A 24,075-nucleotide genomic window follows, 5' to 3' on the forward strand; every position below is an offset into this window, starting at 1 on the left:
TATGTATATGTATATATATATATATATATATATGTATGTATGTGTATGTATATATATATATGTATGTATGTGTATGTATATATATATATGTATGTATGTGTATGTATATATATATATATATATGTATGTGTATGTATATATATATGTATGTATGTATATGTATATATATATGTATGTATGTATATACCTAAAGAAAAAGAAAAAAAAAAGAAAAGAAAAGGAAAAAGACAAAGAGAAAAAGAGAAAGAGATAAGACTTTATAGAGAAGACTTTTCATCATTTTCGTCCATATTCCAGCAGCCTCCAGCAGCCACCATTCTTCATGTTTTCCTTTGCTTTCTTGAAGAAAAAGGAAGGATTTGAGGGAGTTGGAAGATAAGAAAAGAAAAGATAAAAAAAAAAGAAGCACCTTGGAAGCTTTGGTAACCAAAAATCTCCTTCCTTTCCCTTTCATTTATGTTTATATGCATGTTATGTGAATGTGTTAGTGTGTTTTGGTATTGATTTAAAGTGATCTTGGTGATAAAGGAAACAAAACAAGGAGAAGGAAGCCAACTTACAAAGATTTGGCTTAAAACAAGGTAAGGGAATCATCCTTGATATGTTGCATGTTTTAGGCTTTTGATTCCTTAGATCTATGTTATAAATAATGATTTTGAAGTTGAGAGGTGTGGTTTTGCCATTTGGGATGTCTATGTGTATGATCTTGTGCATGGCAGAAAGTTGCATAATATTTACAGTTTTTGCCAGTGAGTTCGTCCCATGTTTTGGCTGCCTTATCTATAGAATTATGAGTGCTATTATATCTTGTTGGAAAGCTCTTTGAATCCTCTTTCCAATGATATATATCTTGTATGAATTAGAGATCATTTGGATTGTTAAAGATTGTATAAACCGAAAGGACTGTTTTACTAAATAAACAGAGGAGGCAGTTTTGTCACTGAGTTTATCTCACGTTTTGACTGTCTTATATATGGAATTATGAGTGTTATTATATCTCGTTGTAAAGCTCTTTGAATCCTATTTCCAATGATATATAGCTTGTATGAATTAGAGATCATTTGGACTGTTAAAGATTATATAAACCGAAAGGACTGTTTTACTAAATAAACAGAGGAGGCAGTTTTGTCACTGAGTTTATCTCACGTTTTGACTGCCTTATCTATGGAATTATGAGTGCTATTATATCTTTTTGGAAATATATTTTAATTATCTTTTCAGTGATATATAGCTTGTATGAATTGGGGATCATGTGAATTATTAAATATTATATGAAACACAAGGACTGCTTTATCAAATAAACAGGGGAGGCAGTTTTTGCCACTGAATTTATCTGCTGTTTTGACTGCTTGATTGAATGAATTATGAGTGCTATTATAGCTTGTTAGAAAGCTATTTGAATCCTCTTTTCAACGATATATAGCTTGTAACACCCCAGGTCCAATAACCCGGCCCACTGTTAAGATATTGTCCACTTTGGACACACAGTCCATCATGGGTTTGCTTTTCATATGACAAATCTTCAGAGATTTGGATTGGCTGATAGTCTAAAACATGGGATGGGTCCGCCAAATATTTCCTTAATGCCGAAACATGAAATACATTGTGAAGCCTTGAGAGACTTAGTGGTAAAGCCACATGGTATGCAACTGCACCAATTTGTAACACCCCAGGTCCAATAACCCGGCCCACTGTTAAGATATTGTCCACTTTGCACACACAGTCCATCATGGGTTTGCTTTTGGGCTTTGCAACCTAAAACGCGTCTTAACAGTTAAAGAGCTCACAGGCTATTTAACCAATCCAATTCTCCCACCACTAACCAATATGGGATCCATAGACAGAGCACACACAGACCCAGTATCTCTCTCGTGCTTTGTCGATGTGGGATTCGCCTAAGGGTATCACATACACCCCCCCTTACAGGACTCAGCGTCCTCGCTGAGGTTTGCCCCACCATCGTTCAAGAGGACACGCGGAGTTGCTCTGATACCATTTGTAACACCCTTGGTCCAATAGCCCGGCCCACTGTTAAGATATTGTCCACTTTGGACACACAGTCCATCATGGGTTTGCTTCTGGGCTTTGCAACCCAAAACGCGTCTTAACAGTTAAGGAGCTCATAGGCTATTTAACCAATCCAATTCTCCCACCACTAACCAATGTGGGATCCATAGACAGAGCACACACAGACCCAACATCTCTCCCGTGCTTTGTCGATGTGGGATTCGCCTAGGGGTATCACATACACCCCCCCTTACGGGACTCAGCGTCCTCGCTGAGGTTTGCCCCACCATCGTTCAAGAGGACACGCGGAGTTGCTCTGATACCATTTGTAACACCCCAGGTCCAATAACCCGGCCCACTGTTAAGATATTGTCTACTTTGGACACACAGTCCATCATGGGTTTGCTTTTGGGCTTTGTAACCTAAAACGCGTCTTAACAGTTAAGGAGCTCACAGGCTATTTAACCAATCCAATTCTCCCACCACTAACCAATGTGGGATCCATAGACAGAGCACACACAGACCCAGCATCTCTCCCGTGCTTTGTCGATGTGGGATTCGCCTAAGGGTATCACATACACCCCCCCTTACAGGACTCAGCGTCCTTGCTGAGGTTTGCCCCACCATCGTTCAAGAGGACACGCAGAGTTGCTCTGATACCATTTGTAACACCCTTGGTCCAATAGCCCGGCCCACTGTTAAGATATTGTCCACTTTGGACACACAGTCCATCATGGGTTTGCTTCTGGGCTTTGCAACCCAAAACGCGTCTTAACAGTTAAGAAGCTCACAGGCTATTTAACCAATCCAATTCTCCCACCACTAACCAATGTGGGATCCATAGACAGAGCACACACAGACCCAACATCTCTCTCGTGCTTTGTCGATGTGGGATTCGCCTAGGGGTATCACACAAACCCATGATGGACTGTGTGTCCAATATCTTAACAGTGGGCCGGGTTATTGGACCTGGGGTGTTACAAATGGTATCAGAGCAACTCCGCGTGTCCTCTTGAACAATGGTGGGGCAAACCTCAGCGAGGACGTTGAGTCCTGTAAGGGGGGGTGTATGTGATACCCTTAGGCGAATCCTACATCGACAAAGCACGGGAGAGATGCTGGGTCTGTGTGTGCTCTGTCTATGGATCCCACATTGGTTAGTGGTTGGAGAATTGGATTGGTTAAATAGCCTGTGAGCTCCTTAACTGTTAAGACGCGTTTTAGGTTGCAAAGCCCAAAAGCAAACCCATGATGGACTGTGTGTCCAAAGTGGACAATATCTTAACAGTGGGCCGGGTTATTGGACCTGAGGTGTTACAAATGGTATCAGAGCAGCTCCGCGTGTCCTCTTGAACGATGGTGGGGCAAACCTCAGCGAGGACGCTGAGTCTCGTAAGGGGGGGGTGTATGTGATACCCCTAGGCGAATCCCACATCGACAAAGCACGGGAGAGATGTTGGGTCTGTGTGTGCTCTGTCTATGGATCCCACATTGGTTAATGGTGGGAGAATTGGATTGGTTAAATAGCCTATGAGCTCCTTAACTGTTAAGACGCGTTTTGGGTTGCAAAGCCCAGAAGCAAACCCATGATGGACTGTGTGTCCAAAGTGGATAATATCTTGACAGTGGGCCGGGTTATTAGATCTGGGGTGTTACATAGCTTGTATGAATTAGGAACCGTTTGGACTGTGAAATTGTATGAAAAAGAAGGCTGCCCTGTCAAATGAACAGGGCTGTGAACAGTATTTCACAGTTTGGAAAGGAAAAAAGAAAGAAAATAAAGAAAAGAAAGGAAAGGAAAAGAAAAGAAAGGAAAGGAAAGGAAAGGAAAAAAAAGAAAGAAGAGAAAAAGAAAAGAAATAAAAGTAAGAAAAGGTTGAGACTCAAGATTCAAGGGTCGTCCTAAGAGTAATGTCTGGTGAGTTATGAATAAATTTAGATGGAAGCGAAATTAGTAAGATATAAGACTCGCATGCATGCTATAAACTATGAGGGGGCACTTTACACTACACCGCCCGTAGTAGGGCACGTCCGCAGTAGGACACGTCCGTAGTAGGACATAGACCCCTAGTAGGGTCCGCTCGCAGTTGAGCATGCTCGCAGCAGAGCTCAATTCAGATTCAGAAATAGTGTAGTGAAAGAAAAAAGAGCTTGAGCTTAGAAAAGTGTCAAATCCCTATAGTTAGCTTTCAAAAAGTATTAAATAGACACCAGATGGGACAAAGTATGACCCAAATAGTAAAGAGTGAATTAAATTACCCCCTAAATCTCTTATAGAGGTTAGGATGTGAGGTTGAGTCCCAAAAGTGAGTTAGAACAGGAAAAAAGGATAGTTTACTTAATTTTTCCCCTTACTGAGTGTTCTTATCACTCACTCCCTTTTCTTTCCTGATTGCAGGTACAGGTGATCGAGGTAGCTGCGAGGCAGGGTCAGGTCAACGTAGGTAAATCCGATTGGAGCAGGTTATCTCTGGTTCCTATTACATGCATACAGTGGCATGTTCTTATTGACTTTTGACATTTTGATATTATGGTACGGTTACATATGATTACTCACTGTTTTCAGATACTTTATATGAGTATATACATATTTTGTTCGCTTCCAGATTTTCAGTTTTCTTGAAATACTTCCTAAACACTTTTAAAGATGCGTTTATTTTAAAGTATTTTAAAAAAAAAGAAAAAAAATAGACGCTATGAATATTAATTCGTAACATTTCTCCTTCGATGTGTAGTACTTATAGGGAGGGATGTTACAGACATCCTCATGGTGGTCACCACATGTAGATTTACTACCAGATTCTCAAGAGATTAAAGAAAAGCTCCAAGAAAAAGTAAAAGAAAATGATAAGCCTGACAAAGGACATCCAAGTTAAGAACTAATTATTGAAGAGCAATCAATAGTTGGACGCCAAGAGGCTAGGACTGAGTCTTTTTGAAAAATAAAATAGTCCATAGAGGATTGGAGTATCTCTAAAGGCAATGGAAGAACTCCAATCAACTTAGGAGGTCAATAAGGTAACGGAAACCAAATCCAAAATATGCTAATGCAGCACAAATCGAAGATATCAGAATATGCAATGTTGGAAGAGTTTCAAAAATAATTTGGCATGACCATAAAATTGATGATGCATGAGAGTAGGCGGTGAGAGGGAGTGTCACAAACAACACCTCCTCTCTCCTTTCCACAAGACCCCAGAATGCTCCAGCTCTTTCATTGCTTCAACTTGCTATCACCTTCCAAAGTTTCCAGACTCTTCCTTGCAACTTACTGTAGCTTTCAAGGAGAATAAGGATCCAACTCATGCAACCACCCTTTAAGAACTTTGAAGAAATTTTAAGTCGGTTTTGTTAACCGACAACAAGTATAAAAAGGCCTTGAGTCCTAGCCATTTGTGTGTGCAAAACTTAAGAGGCAGTGTGTGCAAAATAGCAAGCTATGAGTGTTAGTGTGAATAGAAGAAAATTATAAGTGTATGTGCTAAGTGATTGGGTGAGTTGTAAGTTTATATTTTGTGAGTGAATAGTGTAAATTTTTGTGTTAAGTGTGAGTTTGTACAATTTGTAGTTGCTGTATATTAATAAAAATATTGTTTTATTATCACCACACCAGCCCCCCTCTCTCAACAATCACCATTATCACTAGAATCAAGAATGTACAACTCATAAGAAGATTATTGCAAGGTAGAAATTGATAGAAAACTAATCCCCTTAACTCTTATCTCAGGGATATTAATTAAAATCAGAAAAAAAATTTCCACTTAAACCTTTTAAAGCAAATGTACAGCAATTTTACCTTTATAAACAAATTTACTTTTAATTCGAAAAATACCCTCCTCGGCTTATTACGTCACTTTCAGCAACTTCCGTGTGCGTATCACAGTGTATGGGGGCATAAAGGGTGTGTAAGTGCGTACAAGGTGCGTGGGTACGTGCAGGGTGCGTACATGGTGCGTACAAGATGCGTGGGTGCGTATAGGGTGTGTGGTTGCATGCAAGGTGCGTGGGTACATGCATGGTGCATAGGGCTGGATTCGAGCCGAGCCGAGCCGAGCTCAAGCTTGGCTCGATTCATATATGGGTGGCTTGAGTTCGAGCTCAAGCTCGACTAAGGTCGACTCGTTTTGGGCTCGAATTTGGCTCGACTCAGCTCGTTTTTTGTTATCAAAATGACATCATTTTTAATATATATTAGTCAAAACGACGTCGTTTTGTATCAAAAATTTTAATTAAAAAATCTGAGGAGTAGCTCGAGTTCGAGCTCGAGCTCGGCTAAGCCTGACTCATTTCGGGCTCCACCGAGCTGAGCTCGAGCTGGCTCGGCTCGAGTCCAGCCCTAATAGTGTGTGAAGGGTACGTTAGGGTGCGCAAGTGGAGAGCTGATGCGTGGGGTGCACGACTCTTGGAAAATGGTGAGCCAATAACTAAAAAATTGATTATTTATAATCAATTACATAAACATATTTAAAAAAAAAAATATATATGTATGCAGGGTGCGTTGGTGCGTAAAGGGTGCGCAAAAAATATAAATATATAAACCCTAAACCCTGCATGCACCTTACGCACCCTGTACGCACTCTATGCGCACCCTGCACACACCCTGTACACACTCTGACGCACCCTACACACCTTGTACGCACCCTTTATGCTTCATACACACCGTGATACAACATTAGTTTACACTTATCATTCTCCTTATTTATGCTATTTTTTTATTACTATCTGTATTTGAAACCTAAACAAAAATTTATCAATTTTTAAGTATGTTTTTAATCTTTAAAACGTGAATTAGTGATAGTTCGAATAAAAAATTATCAAATATATTAAAAAAATTTTAGGTGACCGAGCGTGACGTAAATCGATGAGAGAGGGTATTTTTGGAATTAAAAATAAATTTGTCTATAAAAGTAAAACCATTATATATTTACCTAAAAAGATTTACGCGAATTTTTTTTTACCGATTTTAATTAATTCCCCCTTATCTCACCTTATCTTAAATTACTTCTCCCTGAGCAAAATAAATATATAAAAATGACGCCATTATATTGCTTTCCTGTACCTTCTAAAAAAGCGGCTAATAAAAATCAGCAGACAACCTGAAAATATCTGGCTGGAGAGATGGCACTTAGGATCTTCAAAATTATGAAACAACAAAAAATGATTACATTTATTTTCTGATAGTCAGTCAAACGTATAAAAGTTTTCACGGGGACAAGATGATATGTGCGGTAACTTTGAGTAGCAGGCAAATAAGAGATTTACCAGCTTCATATCATCAACACAGCACTTCATATTTAAGAGTCATGAAGAAATAGGTAACCTTCCGTATCAAAATGAACTTTTCTTCCTGTCTTTGACTTTGCTTAGCCTTCAAGTGATGCTTCAAAATAGCACATAAATGGAACAATCATGATTTAGAACAGGGAAAGAAGAAAGGAAAAATGCAAGAGGCATCGTCTAGAAAGAGTCATCCCTCAAATTAAATTGGAAGCTTACAAGACCAAAGATTGAAAGTTGTCCCAGGAGCTTAAGAAAATATCAGATGATGGCTGCTTCATTGACGTATGCTCCTGGACGGGGCAGGGGGAATTGTTATCCATGGTAACTTGGAATGGAAGGGAAAAGAAAATGCGAAAAGAGTCACATTTGAGAGAAGATTTGCCTCCTTTCTCCATTACTGATACTGATACTGAGCTGCAACAAGATTTGAGACTACCATTGCTTTTGGTTTTAGTAGTGTCCTGTTGCCCGTTTGCCTTTCAACTCGTTCTGATTATATTATACGAAGGCAACTGGAATGTGGCTGAGGACGTTCCCGTGTTTTAGACACTGAAATAAAGACGACCCTATACCAACTCCATTGTGAATCCATTCTTTAAGGTTGCATTGCAGTTACCTTAAGTTTAATTAGATTGTTATTGCACATGCACATGTTTTCATTTCATATTAAGATTTCTGCTTCACGCCTCGATCAAGTGAAATTTAATCAAAGAATATCTGCAAACCAAAATTATTGCCCAAAATATAAATGAATTTTCAAGGACCTGAAACCTCAGCTCCTGCAACTGGAGTTAGCAGCGATTTGGAGTGTCAACAAATTATTTTCCCCACTTCTCCAGTGAAGCAAAAGAATGACAAATAAACCATTAAAAAAATCTATCCAAACTGACATACAGTTTTTATAGTATCTCTCAAGTAAACAAAAAGTCTAACATCTCTCTAAATGTGAACCTCTGCACACAAAAACCCACATTTCTCCACCAACAAACAACAACATTCCCAGCACAAAACTAGTTAGCTTCATATGATAAAAGGGCCTGAATCTCAGGTATCATCAACTTGTGAGTGAAACACAAAACTGGGAAATGAACTGGTGATGTCTCTGTCAAACAGACAATGAATGAGATGTTAGCTGCATGAAACTGAAATATAATACTTAATTTGTTACCAAAGGTATGCTATTCTGAGAGAAAAGGTTATACAACCCCACAGCATTAATAATACATGAAATTATATTCTAGGTCCCTAATATATTGTCTTTCATAACAGTATCACCTTTATCAGCTCAATGCTTCTGAGCTAAAAACAAAAAACATGTAAATATATTCTATTTAATCATACTTGATTCAAAACGCACTCACTTGAGATATTGAAGAGTCAGATTCTTCAAAAGAGATGGATGTTGCAAAACAAGGTTACACCACTCTTCCTTATCAATCTTCCCATCATGTTTAGTATCAGCTTCCTCAAAGGTCCAAGTATAACAAAAAGGTGACATCTACTGAGAAAAAAAATTGATTGGATATCCAATTACGTATTTGTGCATCAGTAATCCATCGATTTAACACAATAATTATACAGAAAATCAACACAACTTTGGTATTTCTCAACATTAGTTGGTCAGAATAGCAGCATAAGCTCTTACATTCATGAGTTGCTATGCAACCTAGCAAAGATCAACACTAAATAGCATCCATTCGGATTTTCCACAAATAAAACTATCAAGGACTAGGATGTGTGGAAGCCATATGATCATTAAATTGACTCTCTTCCTTCTCTTGAGCATTTTTCCACATCTTTTCCTTCAACACTGATTGCCATATGACTCAGCACTATTTGTGCAATTACAATTAAATCTATAATTAACATTGATATAAAAATTAAAATTCTCCATAACCACCTCTCAAAGTTAAGTATTAGGAATATCGTAAAGTAGCAAGAACACTAGTTCTACAGAGTTTGTTTGCATAACAGTCTACTCAAAAAACAGAATAAAGATAATTATATTTGGCTTTGACAAATGAGTCCAGGGACAAATAATTTTCTGGGTTATTTTAGGTAAGATCTGAATTAGTTCCAAGAACATGATAACATCACATAATGGAGGATCATAGCACCACAGAAAAACTAAATTGACTGAATTCAACTACTCATTACAAAACACATAACAGAAAGCTCCGTCAGCATAAAAAAGATTAAAAAAAAGAATTGATTGAATCCATGACATTTATAACTATCATTCACATCAACTGACAGGGAAACCAAATCAGTCAGACTAGAAAAGCAACTTGTCAACAATACTCTCTATAACATCATCTGAAAGATTCGTTCCAGATTCTGAAAGCATAGCTACAACCATTTGCTTTACCTATATAATAAAGAAAGGTGATCAAAAGAACTTTTCGAACATGCCTGAAAAATATAAGTAACCCAAGAAACTAAAGAAGCAAGTAGTGAGAAAAAATACTTCCTGTCTGTCAATAAACCCCTGGTGTTTAAGATCATATAGTTGGAATGAAACTGCAAGAAGAGATGTCCAAACTCAAAATTTTATTTGTATCAGGAGCGTAAAGACTTCGAAAGTGAAGAAAAGCTCACATTAAAGAACCAAACAAACACTTTAATTTGATAACTAAAGATATATTCTCTACATACTTACACTCAATCTTATCGTCAATAGGAGCATTGGGGTGAAAGACTGAAAGTGCACGAGCAAACTCTTCAAAATATAGTATACCATTGTGCTTAGTATCAAGCAAGTCAAATACCTACAAAAATAGAATGACCAATGGGCATATGTTACCATAGAAACTTCCTAAAACTCATTAACACATGTAGGACGTGTCTATGTGTGCATGTGTGTGCAATTATGCACATCTGACTTCACATCTACCATCGAAAATTGAGATAAATAACAAATTATCAAGTAGAAAGGTGGATGAATAGCACATGGAAAATGAAAATAAGATTCCATGAATTGGACATATAGAAAGAACCCAATCAGCAAATAAGCTCTCCTTTTTGTTTGTCTTGAACAATGCTAACTGAAATTCTTCCTGTAATGTAGCAGACAGGAAACAAGAGATATAATCGCTGGAGTAAGATCCACATTGTGCATCAGAAGAGAAATATTTTTCTCTAGAATGAAATTCTTGATATTGTAACATAAGATAAACTAAGCATTTCCACCTTCCAAATGTCCTGGTTGAAAACAAAAAACTGCCTAAAAGGAAATATATGATACCCTGTTGATCAGCCCATCATCAATTACTGCACTGCTGATCTTTTTAAACAATTCATACACAGCCTCAATTTCACTTACACTAACTGCATTACAAACATGGGATAAAACAAAGCTATTACTATCATCCAAACGTTTATTTTACTAAAGGAAAAAATAAGCAAGGGGAAAAGTCTTTCACAGCACAAAGCAAACCTGAAAACCCAATTAGATGGGGTTCAAATTCAATTCAAACATAAAAAATTATCACATAATCCAGGGGAACCTAAATCTCACCAAGCCATTTCCATAAAAGATGGAAAAATAAAGTATATATTCATAATTTAATCAAAATGAGAGAAAGAAGAAAAAATTCCTCTGGGAAAGGAAATAACAGAGTTGGAATTTTAGCACAGTCATAATTAAATGGACTGTGATAACCTGCACGACTATCTCATCTTTGATCAAACTTTTTTAAACTCCATAGACAGTTTTCCCTTTTACAAAATTTTGAAAAGATAGAAAAATATATAACAATTAATCAGGACAAATATTATGATAATATTATACTGCAAGTGGGAAGAAACAATTAGGTTTAGGAAGAAATTGAACTGATTAAATAAATGTCTGATTAATAGGCAAAATTTTCCACATATATATACATATTTTGTGACACATAGAGTACTCCTCTAACCCTATAAGAGATCATCTTCCAGTAATGCTCTCAAAACATGCTTAATTTGATTATAGCATTATGGTAGTTGATCAGTTGATCCAAACACAACAGAAGTTGAAATTAGGACTACAAAATCATAATATATAATTTTTATTGATCAACACTCCCAAAGGAACATGTAGAGGATCCATGGATAAAAAGAAGAAAGCATAATCATTTTCAAACTAAATCTTCAATTTGGTTTTCTATTCGGTAGGCATGAGCAACGAATATACTTGACAATGGGAACAAGGGCTTCTCAGCCGGTCTACTCTAGAGGTAGCAATTAAGCTTCATTCACAACACTCACTCTCCTGCCCTTTTTATCTTATTCATGGTCCAGAATCAACAAAAGTAAGCAGAAGACAGGAAAGAAAGAAAACTTATTATGTCAGACAATCACTTAATTCCTTAATATAGAACTGGAAAATATATCAAAGAAAGTTAACATACACACTGTCTCCCTAGCAAGAGCTTCTAGATTTTCCAGACCCCTAGGTTGCTTATGTACATCAGCATCACAACAATTTACAACAGCAGCACACAAATGCTTTAATCTGTCTAGGCACTGCACCATAATCTTTTACAGAAGTCAAAACACTCCATACCTGTGTGCAATTAAAAACTAATTTTTAAATTTGGGGCACACTGATTAAAAAAAACCATATACCGGTAAGAAATTGTAAAAATAAAAAAACAATTAACCTCTTGCATGTACAGAAAACCAAGTCTTAATAGTGGATAGCAGAGCATAAGGGACCCAAAAAAATAATGTAACACTTGGAATAATCAGTTCATTATTCTGTAAACTTCCAAAATTTCTATTCACAATATATTGTTAGGACCACGTATATGTTACCATAGGAGAAAAACAATTGGGGGCACGATCGCAAATGAGACGTTGGCACAAAAAAGGACCACTTAGGGGAGAAGGCCACGTGGCTAAGAGAAAAGAGAGAAAAGGGATAAGACGGGACAGGATGAGAAGGGAAGCTGGAGAAGGGACAATGTTTTCGGTGTGATGAAAAGTATTGTCCAAACCATTGATGCAAATTTTGGCAATTACAAGTGATTTTAATGTGCGAAGAGGACATAGAAGAAGAAGAGGAATTCTTGCATACCAAAGACAAGGAAGTAGAAGTGGTAGACACATGATGAGGTGCTTAAAATATTTCTTAGATTTTAAGTTTTTTTATCCATTTTTATTTGATTCTTCAAAAGAATTAATCAATTAATTAAGTGGACCTTTCAATTTTCCTAACTTGAGGACAAAGTGGATTTCAAAGAGGTAGATAATGTTCAAACCATGTATATGTCACCATAGGAGACAAATAACCGGGGACATGAACGCATATGAGCTGCAGGCACAAAAATGAGAGGACCACTTAAGGTAGAAGGCTGTATGGCTAAAGGAAAAGTGGGAAAAGGGATAAAAAGGGGAGGTGTTTGATAGGTACCTGGATAAGTTCCAGCAGCAGTTCCCCTGAAAGCTGGTGAATCCCAATATATGCAATGAAATTCCAGATCAACGCACACTATTTCCCTGCAATAAGAACCTGCTCTTATATGGGATATTCTGTGACAGGCTTGATTATTCCATTCACCTCAACTCATTCAAACATTCCAAGGTCTGATACATTAGCAAACACAAGCACACAACATCAAAAAGGTTTCATTCCATCATCATAATTCCAAAAGTTACATGTGTACACATTTTTATCACTGAATTATTGAATATAGAGGCTTCAAAAGATTACAGTTGCACAGTAATTGTTTTCAGAAGAATTACAAATAAACTGCTATATAACAAAATGACCTACAGAAGACTCCTAGGCACTTCGAGAGGCCAACTTCTCCCTCCTAACCTGTGCTAACTTTCCTTCTTACTTTTTTCCGTCTCTTCAGTCTGTCTTTTCTCCCTTTTTGTTGCTCCCAGCTACCAACCCTCTCACAAAGGTGTCCTGTTCCTTCACTGTGATTGGCTGCACTGATTCTTGTAAACTTGCTCCCTGTTTGAGTTCCACATTATCAAGTGTACTCATTTCCTTGGCTTCCTTTTTGCTGTTTATTTGGGCCTTCTTTTTACGTGGAATGTAAACCCGAGACCTAACAGTGTTAAATGGGAAGGGAAGAAGAAAATTATTTTGGGTTTTCAGGGCAACTTTGGCTGGTTGAGGGAGGGAAACTAGCCTCTCGAAAGCAAGACAAATTAATGAGAGATTCTGGCGTCTCAGAAGACAGACCTGGGGTGTTTTAGTTATCCTTTTCTTGTTAACAGGTGATGTCAATGTAAGAAGCTTGTTGATCTTTGTAAACACAACCAACAATCAATACAAATATCAATTATTTTCTTCAATTTTTTGTCATTTACTTGATTCACACGACAAATTCTAGGTTCCTAACATTTATCAACACCACTTTTCATTCTAAGTCACATCAAAATAGACTCAGGTTAGTGTTGTACTTCTCTACTACTGATGCTTCTTTCAACTTTATGAAAAACAGTAAGGCAACTCTAACACCTTCAAACATGAGCCTAAGAGAGATGTGAATATTTCATTAAGCAATTAATGTTGGTCAAGCAGCAGCAAAAATTGTTTACAAATAACTAAACAAGCCAGTCCCTAAACTGGTAAATACATTTTATATCATTTGAAAGGTGAAGCTGAAACTATTATATGTTTGGTTTGTCATCCTATTTCTAACGACACAAATATATATCAAACACACTCAGTCGCTGCTGAGTTTACAAGAATGAGAAAAGAAAAGGAATACTGCAATCTTACAACTTCGATTTTGAACCATGGATACTGTAAGAATCTACTGATAGTTTGTGCACACAACAAATATATTATATCTGCTCAGTTGTCATGACATAAACTCATCAGAGAGGAAAGAAACACTGCAGTCCTTCATTCAAACACTGGTTAGCCACAAGAATTCTAAATAATTTTCATATTTCCCTATTTTCCCAGCAAACAGACAAATAAATGCAATTCGATGAATCACATAACCAATATTACATTAGATATATGCGTGAACATGCTTAAAGCCAGCTTAACAAAAGGCAATGAACTCAAAAGACATATATAACATGTATAAAAATTAATTTAATTAATAAACCATGCTCACCAACTAGTGGATATGCATATTCAAATATTACTATTGAAATAACCCAAAACACTGTAATTGTATAACCTAATGGCTAAACCTGCGGAACCAGCATGAAAATCTGCAAACCCAAACGCAAGCACCATGAATAGCTAATGCTAAACACCAGTAATTCCAAGTAACCCTATATAAAATATCAAGCCTTAGTTCTTTATTTGTTCATTTTTTTGGTCTATCTTACACCAATTCAATAGTGTTGTTGCATATAATCTCTGTGATACCATTTCCATACATAAATAACCATTAAAAGCCTGGCTGCCCATACTGAATTAAGCAAGCACTCGAGCTTATATTTATAATTTGGATAAACATACAAAAAAGATCCACAATTAAAAAGATCTAGACAATAGACGGATAATAGAATAGTCCAATCAAAGACTAAGAAGAGAAAAGGAAAGAAATCTTGTCATAGAACAAAAAGAAACAGAAATTAAAGCTATAAACACAAACTGATAATAGACAGATAATGGAATAGTCCAATCAAACACTTAAAAGAGAAAAGGAAACAAATCTTGTCATACAACAAAAAGAAACGGAAATTAAAGCTATAAACACAAACTGATAATATAGGAACCCATTAAAAAACAAAAAATTAAAACCTAACAATAAAATCAGATGACGCGAATGCTGGCAGTTCAATCCAATTGAGACTCTAACAGTAGAATGCAAAGGATTATTGATCAAATAAAAATATTAAGAAAGAAAAAATTTTAAGTTAATATAGAGAAATCGGCATTATATATATAAAAAAGGAAAAAAAAAACGAAACGATCATAAGAAGTGTAGAGAAAGAAAAAAGGTCACCTTTCAGAAAAACCAGAGAGGAGAAAGGGGGAACAGAGGATAATTTAAAAAAGAGTTTTGTTTTAATAAGAAAGTAAATAAGTACGATAATATTAAACAATAGAGTGCTAGTTAAAATTAAAAAAAAAAAATTGTCTGGTAACCCTCATATACTCAATTTTAATCAAAATTATCCTCTGTAAATTATCCATATAAGGTCTTTACTGGAAGATTTTCCTTACCGCACTTGACCATCTTCCATACTGTTTATGCCACTGTTTCATTGTTTGGTGCTCATTTCTTACTTTTCAATTGTTTTTAATTTATAAACTGGGTAGTGTTGGATTGACTTAAAAGTAATTTTATTTTAAATTTAATTTAAACTTAAATGTTTTGATTAATCTAAAATTGATTTATTTTATGAAAACAAACTCAATTTCTAACTTAATATATGACTCATTCAATTTAAGTTCAAAGTGAAATTTGAGTAGCTCAGATTATATCGGATATTAAGGTTATTTTGTAAATCTAATAATTTTAAGGTTATTTTGTAGATCAAAATTGTGAATAATGTTTGATATAAGGCCATTTGATTACAAAAATTTAAAAATTATTTCGATAATTTATTTTTTATTATTTAAATTACTTTGTTTGATCTATCAATAACAAAATATTATAATAATCTTCTATTATTAATAGTGATGTGATAGGTATTAAAAGATTACCAAGATAATCTTGATTTTATTATAATTATATTATTATTTATTAATTTTTTAAAACAAAAATAAATTTATTTTTAGTTAATATAACAAATAATAATTATATCCAATAGTATTTAAATAAATAATTTATTAATATTCTTTTATTATCTTTAACTAAATATAATAATTATTTATATCTATTTATTTTTATCAAATTTTATCAAATATAATAATCATTTATACTTATCTTGTAAGTAATTTATCTTTAAGATAATCTCTTTATTTTGATAATAAAACATTACTCAAACTAAACGTCTCCTAAGTGTAAACTTATTTTGCAGATTAAAGCATAAAAAATTTCGTGATAGAGGGAATATAAAGTCAACAAATTTATCACTGGATCAAGCAAAAGAATTATGAGAAATCCCTCTATCGCATAAAAAGATTACAGAGACCGCCCTGATCACGTTCCATTTCCTCATTCTTAAACATGTCTCGAGCAAACATTACGGGATTCCTACTGGTCGACGTTAAAACCCTCAATGGGAAATGGCAAATGTCTTTACAGAAATAATAATTGCTGACAGGTTACAACAAACGTTTCCCATTTACAATGGACACAACTGCTTAATATGTTCCCTGAATGTAGCATTTGCTGTTTTCATCTTCTATAAATTCCGTAACAGAAGAATTCGATGAAGCTGCCCACAGATTATATTCTCAGCCCGCTGCATTAGTCCCCAAATAAATCGTCATCGTCATCGTCATCGTCATTTGAGGTAGAGTTATTCCCAGGTTTCACAGTTGACATGCCAATAGCCTTTCCTTGAGAATCTTTAGCTGGAGAAGCCGGAGTGGCAACAGAACCATCGGTAGAATATGCCCATGATGACCCCACTTTGCCAGAAAATGAATCTCCATAAAGATCATCATAAATCCCACTTTTTGGAACAGTTTTCACCTTATTAAACACTTCTAGTAGTTTATCAGTCACACCTTTGGGTGAAGCATTCTCTCCCTTCACATAATGTTTTTCCTTGCCTTTTGGTATCACTGTAGTCTGCACCAGAGACTCATATTTTCCAACAAGACTTCCTTCTTTCATGCCTATGGGACCAGGTTCAGTTTCTACGTCAGCACCATCTGAAATCCCAACTACTTCAACCAACTCTCCACCAGCATGATCTCTGAATGACACTCTTCTTTTCTTAATTCTTTTAGCAGCCCTCTCTAGCTGCTGGTTGTCACTTCCACCTGAGGACAGGAGATCAGACTTGGTAAGGCCATAACGGTTCAGAAGAGTATTATAGACCACAACAGCTTCTTCATCAGATGGGTCAGGAGGTGGTGGTAAATTGATCTCTGTGGGTGGCGGAGGACGAGGAAAAAGAGCATCAGTGTTCTTTTTGAGGATGTAAGTCCTAGTTGATGCAGCAAATCTCAAAGACTGCCCCACTTCAAGCTCAACAGGTATGTCTTTGGTTAATCGCTCATTTGCAACAAAAGTACCATGTGCTGATCCCAAGTCAATTACGTATATGCTGTACAAGATACAAAAGCTTTTATACGACAGAACTATAATAATAAGTTTCTTTTAACTTCACCATCGGCATAATACAAACATAAAAGTCTTCAACTTCAACTTCTACTTTAACTTTAAACTGAGAGAAGTTCATTTTTGAATGAGGGATAAGCAAGATCATAACCACATGCTTCATACTTCAGCTTTGTATTGATTAACAAAAATATGAACCAAAGACACTAATTCCATGGTAAAACATTATTTTTTACAATGCAAGTGAAAATTCCATTATCATGTTCTTCTCATTATTTTGTATTTGGTCAATAAGAGAGAAAAATATGAGCAACACATGTTCAATTATCACAAGTAAAAAAATCTGGAATGCTAGGGAAATTTTAACTGTAATTCCAAACAGACAGCACATCATAGTTTACACGATAACCATATACAAAAGTATTTAAAAAAGTGTCATGGAAGCTTAAGTAAAGTTCTAACCTGCCATTCTTGTGAGGAATGACTGCAGCATGCTGGCGAGAAACAGACTGATGATCAAGTACAAAATCGCAACTTTGAAACTGCCTCCCAAATATGTGTCTCCGCCTATCTAAATTAATCTGATCAAGAATCTCACCATCCTTCAACACCTCAAGATAGTAAACACCAGAACGAGGCTCAATGGCCCAGTCAGGTGGCTGCCAAGTTGACTGTCCGCCTCCAACCTGTGTCGTATGCTGTGTTTGCCCAACAGAAATCTTGGACTCCTGTTTTGCAGGTTTTTGAGGATCAAGGTGTTGGTTCTGATACTGCGTTTGTTGTTGGTCAGCTTGAGAAGGTAAATATTGCACTGATGAATTACCAACTACTTTAGAAGCAGTTTTTGTAGCTGAATTAAAGCTAACTGAAAAAGGTTCCAAGGATTGAGCTTTTCTAAAGCGATCAAGACCAGCTCTTCCGTACATTCTCTACTCCTAAATATTTCAAAATAAACTACTCAATAATCTACAATAAAATCAATGATGCAAAAGCTACATTCTTACAAAGACCTAAGATCTAGACGCTCAATTATGCCTCTGCTCCATCTTCAAGGTGAAGCCACAATACCCTTCAAACAAACACCCTAACCCTAATTTCAACATACAAACATGGGTAAACACATTTGCAACAAAAAGACAAATATTTCATAAAACAAATGAATCCATATCATTGGACTGCTAAAAGAAAAGCTAACTAATCAATCAGACATAAATCATGCTTATACAGACTGGTTAAATACAATTAAACTCAGTAATATTAAATTATCACCTGACATGACAATATTAATAAAGATAAGTTGCAAAAGCAAGGGTTTTAAAAACTGATAGATTGATCTGAGTGGAAGTAACTAAACAATTGAAAGTAGTTAAATATCGTTTTAATGATAGAAAAGGGCACTTGATGTGGAATGTGTGAACCAAAAGAGTGCGCTTCCATGATAATTGCTACTGTTTGCCCATATGCACATGCCCCCATATTTCTGATTTTCTTTCTTTGTTTTCTGGTTTTTAATTAAACGAATTTATGCTGTAACATTCAAAATCCTAAATTCAACGGTGGCTGAACGACTAAATCATTAAATTATCTAAAAGTTTCCGATGATTCTAATCAAATATTAATTTGGAAATATAAATTATTAAAAAAATATGTTGCCAATAGAAGAAAACCTGTTGATAGCTTGGATTGAAGTTTGGATCGGCGGTCCCTGGAAGCGAAATAAATAGCCGGAAAACTGAAGGACCTTCAACGGCTAGGCGGCGTCGCGTCTATGCGTTTCTTCAAAGTGTAGGGAAAGAAAAAGGTCATCTTTCAGAAAAACCAGAGAGAAGAAAGGGGGAACAGAAGGGCAGGTGATGAGAAGAAGTCGAGATTCTCAAACATGCCTCAGCATTTTCTTTAAAAAAAAAAAAATTGAAAGGTTAATTGTTATTGCGGAGCTAAGAAGGGTTTTGTTTTAATAAGAAAGTAAATAAGTAAGATAATATTAAAAAAAAGATGTTGCCAAAAGAAGAAAACCTGTTGATAGCTTGGATTGAAGTTTGGATCGGCGGTCCCTGGAAGCGAAATAAACAGTCGGAAAACTGAAGGACCTTCAACGGCTAGGCGGCGTCGCGTCTATGCGTTTCTTCAAAGTGGGAGACCGGCACGGCTTCTGATCCGTACGACGTCGGAGAATGGCAACAGTGTTGTTGGTCGAAGTCTACCTGGTAGTGAGAAGCGGGTGCGTTTGAGAGTTTGCTATTTAACCGATGTCATATACAGGAAAATTATATTAGTATTTTACTGAAGGGAATTTAAATATATAAATAATATGTTATATATTATTAGTTGTGACATTAGTGGGACAGATTGGATCAGTTTCAACCCAATCCACCATACTTAGGGCCTAAGGCCGACATAGTTGTGATATTTTAGGTAGGATCGACTCAAAAAATACATGACTCATACCCTAGTTTTATGTATATACAATCAGACCATGTCGAGTCTTAAATGGTTAGTTCATAATTTTAGTAAAAATAATTTTTATATTATAATTATTATTTTTTAATTTTAATTTTTTAAAAATTATGTAAACAGAAATGAGTTGGGTTGACTCACGACCTAAAAAAGTCTGTTACAATACTAACCCGTAACATTTTGAATAAATCATTTTTTCGTATTTCATGGTTGATAATATATACATAGTCATTTAATTCAAAACAAAAATATTTAAAATAGTTTTAGATTTTCTACTTATCCAATCAAAACTCACTTAGTCAAAATATAAACCCACCTAGATATAAAACCTATAAGATAATATAATAAAATTTAACTATATTTAATTTATACATATTATTATAAATTAAAAAAAATTCATGCATACATGCCCGATCAACAAATCTACTTGACCAACTTACCCAGCCATGAGCGATTAGCTAACCCATCTAACCAACCTTAAATTTGGCCAAACGACTATTTCCCACCCAAGGTATGGTGCAATCTCAAGTTTCCACATTTTAACTATGGAAACACCAAACACCCACTTATGGCTTGTTAAATTTAATAAAACTCTAACGGTGGTAAGGGTAAAATTATCATTTTCTTTATAATATTAAAAATAAACTAAAATAGAATATACTTTTTGCCCCCCTAAACTTTAAAAACTAAAATTTTCCCTCAACCTAAGTTTTAAAAAATCGTAGTTTCACCCTAGGGTTTTGTTTTGAAATCTCCGGTGACATCTCCGGTTCCATTACCGATGGTCTCTCCCTCTCGAAGCATCCTCTCCTTTCGGCGACTATTTAACCAACCTTAAATTTGGCCAAACGACTATTTCCTACCCAAGGTATGGTGCAATCTCAAGTTTCCACATTTTAATTATGGAAACACCAAACACCCACCCATGGCTTGTTAAATTTAACAAAATTCTAACGGTGGTAAGAGTAAAATCATCATTTTCTCTATAATATTAAAAATAAACTAAAATAGAATATACTTTTTGCCCCCCTAAACTTTAAAAACTAAAATTTTCCCTCAGCCTAAGTTTTAAAAAATCGCAGTTTCACCCTAGGGTTTCGTTTTGAAATCTCCGGTGACATCTCTGGCTCTATTACCGATGGTCTCTCCCTCTCGAAACATCCTCTCCTTCCGGCGATCTCTTTCCTCCCATTTGGACGTCTGATTGACGTCGGAGAAGCCGTGGAAGATGAAGAACTTCGTCTGGGAAGACGAGATCAATCGATCTCGTCTTCGTCGTCTGTGTGACACCCCTAGGCAAATCCCACATCGGCAAGCTTGTGGCGAGTGAAGAGCTATATATGAGTAAGGCCCCCATTACCAGGCATGACGCGTTTTAAAGCCGTGCGGGCCAAGGGTTGCCCAAAGCAAACAATATCATGCAGGGGGGCAAGGGCCCAAAGTGTTTGTATCAAAGCCCGGCCCAAGCCTCTGAGCGATGGTGGGGTAAACCTCAGCGAGGACGTTGAGTCCCGTAAGGGGGGTGTATGTGACATCCCTAGGCAAATCCCACATCGACAAGCTTGTGGCGAGTAAAGTGTTATATATGAGTAAGGCCCTCATTACCAAGCGTGACGCGTTTTAAAGTCGTGCGGGCCAAGGGTTGCCCAAAGCGGACAATATCATGCAGGGGGCAAGGGCCCAAAGTGTTGGTATCAGAGCCCGGCCCAAGCCTCTGAGGGATGGTAGGGCAAACCTCAGCGAGGACGCTGAGTCCCGTAAGGGGGGGTGTATGTGACATCCCTAGGCAAATCCCACATCGACAAGCTTGTGGCGAGTAAAGTGTTATATATGAGTAAGACCCCCATTACCAAGCGTGACGCGTTTTAAAGCCGTGCGAGCCAAGGGTTGCCCAAAGCGGACAATATCATGCAGGGGGCAAGGGCCCAAAGTGTTGGTATCAGAGCCCGGCCCAAGCCTCTGAGGGATGGTGGGGCAAACCTCAGCGAGGACGCTGAACCCCGTAAGGGGGGGTGTATGTGACATCCCTAGGCAAATCCCACATCAACAAGCTTGTGGCGAGTGAAGAGGTATATATATGAGTAAGGCCCCCATTACTAGGCGTGACGCGTTTTAAAGCCGTGCGGGCCAAGGGTTGCCCAAAGCGGACAATATCATGCAGGGGGGCAAGGGCCCAAAGTGTATGTGATACCTCTAGGCGAATCCCACATCGACAAAGCACGGGAGAGATGCTGGGTCTGTGTGTGTTCTGTCTATGGATCCCACATTGGTTAGTGGTGGGAGAATTGAATTGGTTAAATAGTCTGTGAGCTCCTTAACTGTTAAGACGCGTTTTGGGTTGCAAAGCCCAGAAGCAAACCCATGATGGACTGTGTGTCCAAAGTGGATAATATCTTAACAGTGGGCCAGGTTATTAGACCTGGGGTGTTACAAATGGTATCAGAGCAACTCCGCGTGTCCTCTTGAACGATGGTGGGGCAAACCTCAGCGAGGACGCTGAGTCCCGTAAGGGGGGGTGTATGTGATACCCCTAGGCGAATCCCACATCAACAAAGCACGGGAGAGATGATGGGTCTGTGTGTGCTCTGTCTATGGATCCCACATTGGTTAGTGGTGGGAGAATTGAATTGGTTAAATAGCCTATGAGCTCCTTAACTGTTAAGACGCTTTTTGGGTTGCAAAGCCCAGAAGCAAACCTTTGATGGTTGCCCCCCTGCATGATATTGTCCGCTTTGGGCAACCATTGGCCCGCACGGCTTTAAAACGCGTCACGCCTGGTAATGGGGGCCTTACTCATATATAGCTCTTCACTCGCCACAAGTTTGCCGATGTGGGATTTGCCTAGGGGTGTCACAGTCTGGGAAGACGATTTCTCTTCCCAGACGACGTCTCTCTGCGTCGGATGAGTTGGGGTGGAGTTGAGGGGAGTCGTCGGTGGAAGAGAAACCGTCGGGAGGGGAAGACGGCCGGCGATGGCAGCGGAGAAAGTGAAAGGGTTTGGAAATAAACCCTAGGGGGGGAAATACGATCTTTTCAAACTTAGCTTAGGGAAAAAATGTTAGTTTTTAAACTTTTAGGAGGGAAAATGAGATTAAATTTACCACCATTAGAGTTTTGTTAAATTTAACTGGTTATGAGTAAATATTTGGTGTTTCTATAGTTCAAGGGTAAAAACTTAAGATTGCAGTATACCTTGGGTGGGAAATAGTCGTTTGGCCATTAAATTTTAGAATCTTCTATTTTTAAAGATTAAATCAAATTAAAAATTGAAAACAGAAATAGTATTTTAATTAATTTTCTTGATAAAGAAGTCTTTTATAATTATTTTTAGGCTAAAATACTTATTTTCACTTAAATTTTGATATGTTTTTATATCTTACTATAAAATTTCAAAAAATCAAATACTCACTCATAAAAAATAAAATCATCATTTTATTATTAAACTATAATAATTTATATCATTAATAATTTCTTTGCTCTACCGAAAAGTTTGAAAATTTTATTTTTTCTTTTAAGATTTTTTTGTTATTTTCTAACGATCGAAATCTATACTCATCGTCGGCTGACCATCCGAACGTCTTCTTCTTGGATTGTCATCTATCAATTGGAGCAAATTCATCGAACGAAGACAACCATTTTGCTTGCGTGTCAACCTATGTGTCAATCCATTTAAGACCTAACATAATACAACTCTATATATATATATAGGGAAATTTTAAAAAATGGCCAAAATGCCCTCCCATTTAGCAAAAATAGCCAAAATCACTATTTTCAAGCCAAAATGCCCAAAATCACTGTTCCAAAAAAAAAATGCCTATGACTTTTTTTAATACTAAAACTACCCTTCCCCTCATATTTATATAACTCTCCCACTTACTATGGGGTTTTAATGTAATTTTAGATAAATATGAGAGATTTTTGGATATTTTATATTATAAAGGCATTTTGATATTTATTTATTTATTTCAAACTTTTTCTAAAATGTCAAAATTACCCTTCCCTTCATTTATATAACTCCCCTCACACATTATGGGGGTTAAAATAATTTTAGATAAATATGAGGGGTTTTTGGATATTTTACATTGTAAAGGCATTTTCATTTCTCAACTTTTAGAATTCGAATTTCAGTTCCGTTTTTTCGAATTACACCGTTTTACGATATATCGATCCGTATTTTTCAGATTTC

At 36.6% G+C, this 24,075-nt stretch overlaps 2 protein-coding genes across 17 annotated transcripts; both read right to left on the reverse strand.

The window, feature by feature from the left end:
- Positions 1 to 8,126: 8,126 nt before the first annotated feature.
- Positions 8,127 to 15,257, reverse strand: LOC123193386 (calcineurin B-like protein 3). 14 transcript variants are annotated; one of them, XM_044606352.1, is made up of 6 exons: positions 14,434 to 15,190; positions 9,947 to 10,055; positions 9,755 to 9,807; positions 9,576 to 9,655; positions 8,649 to 8,788; positions 8,127 to 8,389 (listed from the first exon to the last, which is right to left on the reverse strand). In XM_044606352.1, the coding sequence occupies exons 1-5, from the start codon at positions 14,446 to 14,448 to the stop codon at positions 8,674 to 8,676; spliced, it is 372 nt and encodes a 123-aa protein (XP_044462287.1). In that variant the 5' UTR covers positions 14,449 to 15,190; the 3' UTR covers positions 8,127 to 8,389; positions 8,649 to 8,673. The 14 variants fall into 14 exon arrangements, 4 of the variants coding, with proteins under 4 accessions (XP_044462287.1, XP_044462286.1, XP_044462285.1 ...); XM_044606351.1 differs by lacking the exon at positions 14,434 to 15,190 and adding an exon at positions 10,237 to 10,523 and having other exon boundaries at positions 8,649 to 8,785; XM_044606350.1 differs by lacking the exon at positions 14,434 to 15,190 and adding an exon at positions 10,237 to 10,523.
- A 1,034-nt stretch (positions 15,258 to 16,291) lies between these two features.
- Positions 16,292 to 19,709, reverse strand: LOC123193388 (protein phosphatase 1 regulatory inhibitor subunit PPP1R8 homolog). 3 transcript variants are annotated; one of them, XM_044606354.1, is made up of 4 exons: positions 19,449 to 19,708; positions 19,100 to 19,208; positions 17,895 to 18,367; positions 16,292 to 17,418 (listed from the first exon to the last, which is right to left on the reverse strand). In XM_044606354.1, exons 3-4 carry the CDS (start codon positions 18,356 to 18,358, stop codon positions 16,611 to 16,613), a joined length of 1,272 nt encoding a protein of 423 aa, XP_044462289.1. In that variant the 5' UTR covers positions 18,359 to 18,367; positions 19,100 to 19,208; positions 19,449 to 19,708; the 3' UTR covers positions 16,292 to 16,610. The 3 variants fall into 3 exon arrangements, with proteins under 3 accessions (XP_044462289.1, XP_044462288.1, XP_044462290.1); XM_044606353.1 differs by having other exon boundaries at positions 19,100 to 19,326; XM_044606355.1 differs by lacking the exon at positions 19,100 to 19,208 and having other exon boundaries at positions 19,449 to 19,709.
- Between the last annotated feature and the right edge of the window lie 4,366 nt (positions 19,710 to 24,075).

This window comes from Mangifera indica, chromosome 12, assembly GCF_011075055.1.
Source record: "Mangifera indica cultivar Alphonso chromosome 12, CATAS_Mindica_2.1, whole genome shotgun sequence".
Lineage (NCBI taxonomy): Eukaryota > Viridiplantae > Streptophyta > Magnoliopsida > Sapindales > Anacardiaceae > Mangifera > Mangifera indica.